The sequence below is a fragment of the Anthonomus grandis genome, chromosome 17 (assembly GCF_022605725.1).
Source record: "Anthonomus grandis grandis chromosome 17, icAntGran1.3, whole genome shotgun sequence".
NCBI lineage: Eukaryota > Metazoa > Arthropoda > Insecta > Coleoptera > Curculionidae > Anthonomus > Anthonomus grandis.
The window spans coordinates 16,710,788-16,719,228 of NC_065562.1; the positions used below are offsets into that span (position 1 = coordinate 16,710,788).

Genomic DNA, 8,441 nt, shown 5'->3' on the forward strand with positions numbered 1-8,441 from the left:
CCTGGAAAATGATAAAAAATTGAATTTTTTTATCTAGGGAAAAAAAATTGCAAAATTTACGATTTTGCAGAAATTCCGTCTGGCCTGGAAAGTGCAAAATTGAATCTCAATTTTTTAATAATTTCCATAAAAATCGATATTTTTTGGTACCTATAGAAAATTTCAAAAACAATTAACTTTTTCTTTGGCACCGAAAAACTGTTTATTTTCAACTTTTTCACAAAGAATATTCCGCAATAAGAATTTTCAAGATTTTTTTTTGTTGTGTACCTTCTTGATCTATTGATTGAGAACTGTATCTCTTATAGACGTTTAGATCTTATAGACGCTTAGATCTTCATTTCGTGTGTTAAGAATTCCTACCGGAATACGATTAGAAACAGATTTTACTAAAATTACTGCAACAAAAACACCTTCAGAAATTTCATCTTGCAAAACAACACAATCTTCATTTGTGTTAATGTTAAAATATTTTATTACTTCATGCCTTGCCTGAATACAAGTATTATTCTCATATTTCGATTGAATAGGCGCAATTATTTTGTTATTGTCTACTTTAAATAAAAATAAAAACTTTTCGAAATCTAAATTTGCAAAATAGAGCTTAAAAAAATCTGTGCCAATGACGCTGTCCTCAAAACTGTCGAAAAGCAAAAACTCATGATACACATTTGACCCATTTAAATCTAAACACAGATTTCCTGAACCTTGCGAAATTATTGTTCCAGCAACTCCGTTAATTTTTATTTTCTTTGACCCATTAATTTTTTCCGTTGGATCTATGCAATTTTTAAAAATTACGCTTATTGAGGCGCCAGTATCAAGTAAAATTTTTAAATTTTTATTTTTATATTTCACATAAATAAAATTAAGCCCGCTGCTATTAAATATAAAGGGATCATGAAAATCTGTGTTTTTATTCGGCTGAGCCTCGGAAAAATGTATCGCTATTATTTTGACGATAGTTTCCAATATCCATGTAAAAACGCCTTTGATTGGAATGATTGCCATTACTAATAAAATGGCCTCTTCTACTAGATTGACCTCTTGGTAAATAATTACTAAAACGAGAGCCTCTACCCCTGAAATTATTATTACTTCGCGGACCTCGAGAAAAATTCCCTCTAAAATTATTATATTTTTGCCCCTAAATTCAAAATTATTTCTGCCTCTATTACTTCTAAAATTATTATTTTGTCCCCGCCGATTGTTAGTTATACCCTCTATTATTATAGTGTGAATAACTATTATTGTTTCTACCCCGAAAATAAAATAAAGAATTTGTATTGGTTTGATCCAAATCCTCATCTTTAGCACCACAGATTGCCTCACTAAGGGTATCATAGTTTCGTGCCTTAATTTATGGTTCGTAAGCTTGCATTTCGAAGGCCGTTTGCAAAAGAATTTATGGCAATTTTCTCATTGATTGACCTTAAAATATCCATTGTTCCAGAGTCTCCCCCAGATTGAGATATTGTCAGGTCAGCCATTAAGTGTTCAATTGCTCTACCAATGTCTTCTACAGACTTTGAATCTTGTTTAATGTTAGGGTAAATGGAGGAGAGATGGACCACCTTTTAAAACACTGGCAATAAATACTTTATTTTTTTGAATAAACCTTTGCAAAAAAGTTCAACGTAAACATACATTTTGGTATTCTATTTGACACAGTTTAAATATGAATGCAAGTTAAAAAATAATTATAAGATATAAAAAACTAAAAACTTAAATTGGTCCATCTCTCCTAGAGGGTATAGGAGAGATGGACCATAGTAGGAGAGATGGATCATCTTTTAGAAAACTTTCAATAAATTATTAATTTATAAGAATTATTCTCTTAAAAAAAGTACAACGTAAATATATATGTTGGTGATCTTTTTGACACAGTTTAAATATGAATGCAACTCGACAAATAAATGTAAAACATAAAAAACTGAAAACTTAAATTGGCCCATTGCTAGAAAGTCTTGAAAGAGATCTTGTGTACACTAATTTAGTCTTTTCTTCCCCTTTTTCATAATGGGGGCGGCACCGCAGAGTTGGCATATGTTGGTGTAGGATGTGCAAATCTTCGTGCAACCATCTAGAACAGATAATGCATTGTAGCCAGTCCTCTTTTTTCTTTGTATGGCGATAATCTTTAAGACACCCGACGCACTGATTTTCTAAGTCATCGAAGGTTTCTTCCCCGCTAGACGAATCATCCAAAAGAACGTCTTTAACGGTAGACTCATGCCTCCGTTTCTTTTGCAACACTTTTTTAGTAGATTTTGGTGATTTCTTCTTGGAAGGTTCTTCTTTCTTCTGCCTTTTAAGCTGACGTGTTTGTCTCTGCGTCTTCTCGCGAATTCGAGCCATGTAACTTGGTGATGTTAAGTTACCTACTAGATTAGAACGAGCCTTTTTCATTGCTGGTGTTATAAGAGGCACAGGAGAAAGCTCCTGAAGTAGTTTCCCAGGTAATAATTCTTCTTCAGTAGGTTCTTCCATACTTTTCTGCTGCATTCCAGAAGGGCCTGGTTGAGGTGAGTCACATTCGCGCGGAAAAGTTTGAGAATAAATTTCTTGCAAAACAGTTTCTGTTGCCACTTCTGTGAGGACACCTTATTCCCCAAATGTGTCTCAAATGAATGTAATGCAGCCTCATTTGGTGGCTCCGTTAGAAAAGCGTAATCGGGTATTTCATCTGAATTGTAAGGCCAGATTCCTGTTGCCCGAAAGGCCGATACGGCATTACTGACTGTAGCCGATTTGCCCCAGGCTTCCCCTAAAAGTTTGCCGAATTGTAATCGATTTAACTTCCTAGTGGGGCTGCATTTGATCATCCTTCTGCACGAATCGTAATAATGCCCCTTAAGGCTCTTGAAAAAGGCCCGATCAAGGCCGGCTGCAAGTAATGCGTAGTATGACTCGGCAAACAAAATATAATAATGTCGTTATCCCCAGCGAATTGCAACGTGTCAAGATTAGTCGTGTGGAAAGAGTGTTCGTCTACTATTAGTAAAACCTTTCCAGGTGCTTTTCTAGGGTAGAAATGATTCTGTAGCAAAACGAGAAAAATTTCTGATGTCACGTACGCTGACTTTTCTGACATGCGTACACGTGAGCCGGGTGGCATTCCATCAGCCCATTCCGCTTTAGCATTTTTTCCCTTGAACACGCAGTAAGGAGGCAAATAAACTTCTGCATTACAGAAGGCAACTACTGTAAACGTTTTACCCGGGCTAATTGAAGGTATACTTTTTGATCCTTTCTTACCCAGCACCTGCCCAGCTCGCGTGTTCAATTGTAGACTTGTCTCGTCCGTATTATAAATGTTGCCAGGCCTGCCAAACAAACCATTCTCAGAAAGTACAGCATCGAGGTCTTTAAAATAGTTGTCTACAACATTTTTAGACATTCCCAAAGCTCGCGCTATTGAGGTATTTTCAGCTTTGCGAACAGTAATGTCTGAATTCCGTCCACCAGCTTTACCTAAAAATTCAGTCAATAATTAGCTAGTCTTTAAGTATGAAGATCATCTACTCACTATCTTCCCGATTAAATTTATGTTGAATTCCAAGACGTTCGGCTAAATTATAGGCCATTATGCGTACTTCCTGTCTAGTCGGTGCAAAGCCTCTTTTCTGTAATTTTTGGATGTGGGTAGCGAGCTTGGCCTCTGCTTCTCTCCCAAGCAAGCTGCCAGGGCTTAAACAATCGGTTTTATTTAGATTGCTAGCTGCAAGTCTGCGTTTAAAAGTAGTTTTTGGAATGTGAAATGCTTTTGCTGCTTCGTTAACACCCATTTCGCCAAACACTACTGCATTAATGGCAGAACATAAGTCCTCTGCAGACCAAGAACCCCTTTCGGGCACGTTTCGTTCGCGAGTATACTGATTGGGCATTATTATCCTGAAACAACAATCATGTATTATATAGGTCCATCTCTCCTATCCCGTGCTGGTCCGTCTGGTCTAAAAAAGAAGGATAGAGAGACCAGTAAATCCTCAAGCAAATAAACATGTGAACGCTCTATTTTTAAGGTTAAGTGCATGCCGAAATACATATTTGCCTATTACAAACGTAACTAAAAACTTGTGAAGTAACTGTTGAAAGAAAAAAACCATGCAAAATTTCGATGACGATTCAGATCATCAGAACAAAATAACTTTTAAAAAACCGCGCACACACGCGAGTAGCTGTACTACCGATCAACAACTAATGCTATTGCATCATTCTACACCGGCGCGGCAAGCACTACTGTTGCCACGGTTTCCGAGATATCGCGAGTGGACCATCTCTCCTCGATTTACCCTATTTAATTTAGAAGATAAAGCAGTGGCCGATTTTCTGATGATAAAATGCCGCTTAAGATCCATAACTAATAAAGCATTTGAAGCATAGGAAGATTTTAGCCTAATATTAGCACTCTGAGATAAACGTGTTTTTTGTACATATGTTGTCAACAATTTTTTATTTTCATCGTCTGAAAGTGCATCACGCCACTCAATACCCTTAATTAATTGCAAAGTAACGGCCTCAGAACCATCCATAATTGGTAATAGGCTTGATGCAGTTTTAGGGTCAAATTTCGGTGTCATGTTTACTTTTTTGTTTAAATTACTTTCAATAATACTTTCTGAATCTGAGTCAGAAGATACCAAATTTGTACTTTTTTCACTTGCTTTTTTGATATCCCCTAACCTAGATTCCTGAAAATATCCTGACCAGCTTTAAGATATTTTTCTATATGTTCTATATATTCCTTAACTAATTGTATTAATTTAGAGTCATTTAATTTTGAGCTAAAATTTTCTTTAATATTTTCTAATTATTCTAATACATAATTATTAAATGTAGCTAACTTACATAGGTTATATTTCTCCTTTTGTCTCTTTTTTAAATTGTCCTTTGTCTAGTAAATATAAATTCCGTGGGCACCGACATTCCATGTTATATTAGTCATTCATGACTAATATAACATGTATGTAACAGTATTTATACTGGTGTATTGAACAATAATACTTTTGCAACCTTCTTCTTCTTCTTCCTCAAATACAATGGACTCGCGTCGTATTGCGACGGCTGCCCAATATTGTTGTTTATGGACCTACAGTTTAACGTGGGTTCCGAACCACAATGTTTTGCTTTTTATAAGACAAACAGAAACAACCATGCCCTTGCCGGGATTCGAACCCGAGACCACGCGATTGCAAGATGGTGCTACCGGGATCGGCTCTTTTGCAACCTAAAAAAAAAACTAAAAAGTCTTCCCTTTAGACTCGTTCTCGGCTTCTTCCAATTTCATCTCTTATTTCTGCACGCATCCTTCTTAGCATCGTTTTCTTTACTTTTGTATATAAAAACCATCCAAGGTGCAAATATCCTGGATCGAGCCAAAACCATGTGTGCTGGGACTATTGGTTTTGTCCCCCACTATTTTCTGCTTGAGCTATTATAATTTCCTCCTTGCTCTGTGATTTTCCAATTTTTCTTTAATCACTTTTACTTTACTTTACTATATGGTTCAAAAGGCAGGGTCGCCATGTGATTAAAAACGTATTGATTAAGGGTTTTTCATTAATTCAGAAGTATGTCCATTTTCGTTTTAAGGTAAAATACCATTGTCTATTGTTAATAATAATTCAATACAATCAAAACCCCAAGATGCTTACTAACTAAAACACATTGCGAATGATTAACTTAGAATTTCTTGCTTACCTCTATACATTATTTATAATATATTTTCATACATTTATACCGAGAGTATTTTAAAATTAAATAGTTATACTTACACTACATTGAACATGATTATTAAAAACCATATTTGTACTAACAAAAAAAATGTTTCTTTTCCAGAGACGTATTCTCGAACTGGGTGGCGGGCAACAAGAGCCAACAACAAAACTTCTCGACGGTTAAATAAACACCCCTAATAACCGACAGCCTACATAGGAGGATGACGTAAAACTTTTCAAAAATAAAAAAAATATTAATAACGTTATAAAATTTCATAGCAATATCCGATTTAAAAAAAAAAAAATTAGCGGTAGACGAGTTTGTACGGAAAATGTTATCGGTAAAGTTGGATAAATATAGGAAGAATGTAATAGTGAGAGGCTAGAGTAAGTAAGACGTATTCTTTGTATATAAACTGATAATCACTATTTTTTTTGTTTGTTTTGATTTAGTGAGATTGTATTGGCCAAGCAATAACAGCAATACGATTTCTTTTTTTTTTGTTTTTTAGGTTATCCGCTATTGTAATCATTACTATTATTGTATATTATAACTTGCTATTATTACACTGTTGCAAGTCAGACCGAAGAAAGTATTAAAACGAAGACATTCAGGATATATTATATCGGAAATAATAAGAACCGTTTGGTCTGCTTTGTAAAATCAAAAAAAAAATAAATAAACTTGTTACATGCTATGTAAACTGCATGCCCTATATCTTTAAAGATGGTAGTTAGATATGTGCAAAGTACATAACTATTAATATTGAGGAAAAAATTACTTAGTTATACGTAGTTAGTTATCATAAAATTCCTAAAAGTTGTAAATTAATCAAACCAGTTAGTTACTCGACAAAGGCGTTTTCGTTCCGTTTAGCATGAATTTATGTGACAACAAAACTCGAGTGTGCAATTTTTGTTTTTCATCCTTTTTTTAATTGTATAAATAGTAAATAACTTGTAAATAATTTTCAAGGGGGGGCGGGGAGGAGGTTTTTCCAGTTTTGTACATTTTTAACAATGTACAAGACCCCCCCCGGTTATTATCAAAAATAAAATGTACTAAAAAAAAATGAAACAGTATCGTTTTGTTGTACATAGATTCCTAAAATATACGTAGGGTGTAGTACAATTATTTTTATATCATTGACCAATCAAAGTTACGCTTTTTCGTCGATGTATATAAATATTGCCGTTGTTAATTTTTTAATTATTGTTATATAGCGAATTATTTGACACTGGTGATCTTCTCCCATGAAGGGCGTTTTTTTTTTTGAAGTATTAAAGTGACAACCCTGTAATAGACTGGTTAACTTGACAAAAAAGGCTTTGAGGGTCACGTAATAGATTATCATAGAAGGCTTGGCATTCAACGTATGTCTTAGATTGGATCGTGGTTTGGTGTGCACGCCACTGGATTTGTATATGTTATATAGCAATAATATTAATCTTTATTTAGCAAAAATTGCGTTGGTAAGCCACTGCCTTCGCTAATTTTAAACAAATTAAATTTACTTTTACTGAACGCCATTGAGAACAAAATATTTTCTTTTATAAAAAAGGAACGTCACTGTGTTTTTAATTATGCTGATCCGCCCACCTTTCTCCTTTCTTACTTTTTCGTTTGAATTGTTTTAAATGAAATTTCGCATTTTATGGGAAACGTACGCCAATGATTTTCTATTGTTATTTCTCCTCTTTTATTACATGGAATAAATTTTGCAATTTTATTTAAATTTTCGTTGAAATTAACCGCAGTGGCGTGCGTTAAAGAAATCGATTTTTTTTTTAATTTCTTGAATTGTACACCGATTTGTAAATTTTTGAGATTACCTGCAGTGGCGTGCATTTAAAAAAAAATTAAAAATGTTCGTACTTTTCTTGAATTTGTACCGCGCTGATTTCTAGTATAAATTTTGCGATTTAAATTTTTTTTTTTTTTAGTAAGTACCCACGATAATGTGCGCTTTAAAAAAAAATCGTAATTACTTGAATTGTTGTACGCCACTGGTTTTTAGAATAATTCATTCATCGTGCACGGGTTTTTAGAATAATAACATTTTATTTACGATGTTTCTCAAATTTATCCGCAGTGGCGTACGTCTAAAAAAAAATTAAAAATCGTTTTTCTTCTCTTGACTTGTCACTGATTTTTTAATTTTCATTATTCTTGCCCATTTTACCCCCTCTCCTCTCTTTGATCTAATTTTTGCTTAATAGAATTGCACGTCACTGGATTATTTGTAAATTTTCCGATGTGATATAAAATTTAAAAGAAGAATTAAAGGGACCGCGTTGAAAAATGAAATCGTACGCCACTGATTTTTTTGTAAATTTTTTCGATTTGATTTACAATTTTTAGAAAAAAAATATTTTTTTGTAAAACAAACTTTAGTGGCATGCGTTTCAATTTTTTGATTTTTTTTATTGAATTGTACGCCTCTGGTTTCATTTGGTACATTTTTCGATTTAATTTGTAATTTACAAAAAAAAACTAATATAAGTGCAGTGGCGTGTATTTGGCAAATGAAAAAAAATCGACTTTTTGCTTAAATGCACTCCACTGATTTTTCTACATTTTTCCCATTTTCTTTGATTGATTTACAATTTTTCAAAAAAAAATATTTTTTTGTAAAAATATCCGCAGTGGCGTGCGTTTGAAAATTGAAAAAATAAATATTTTTTAAATTTTTTTCTTGAATTTTACACTAACGGTTTTGT

At 33.6% G+C, this 8,441-nt stretch overlaps 2 protein-coding genes across 5 annotated transcripts in view; one reads left to right on the forward strand and one right to left on the reverse strand.

Moving 5' to 3' along the window:
- Positions 1-6,149, forward strand: part of LOC126746515 (TOX high mobility group box family member 4-A-like) — a 262,557-nt gene extending 256,408 nt beyond the window's left edge. For all 4 annotated transcript variants that reach the window (XR_007663911.1, XR_007663912.1, XM_050454819.1 and 1 more), the window contains one exon: positions 5,842-6,149. Coding sequence is in view for 2 of the 4 variants with exons in the window: in XM_050454819.1 (XP_050310776.1) it covers positions 5,842-5,908 (67 nt within the window). In the remaining 2 variants the exon portion in view is untranslated. The remainder of the gene's footprint in view (positions 1-5,841) is intronic.
- On the reverse strand, positions 1,726-4,209 carry LOC126746519 (uncharacterized). Its single transcript, XM_050454826.1, has 2 exons — positions 3,530-4,209; positions 1,726-3,474 (listed from the first exon to the last, which is right to left on the reverse strand). Exons 1-2 carry the CDS (start codon positions 3,885-3,887, stop codon positions 2,822-2,824), a joined length of 1,011 nt encoding a protein of 336 aa, XP_050310783.1. The 5' UTR covers positions 3,888-4,209; the 3' UTR covers positions 1,726-2,821.
- Positions 6,150-8,441: the final 2,292 nt, after the last annotated feature.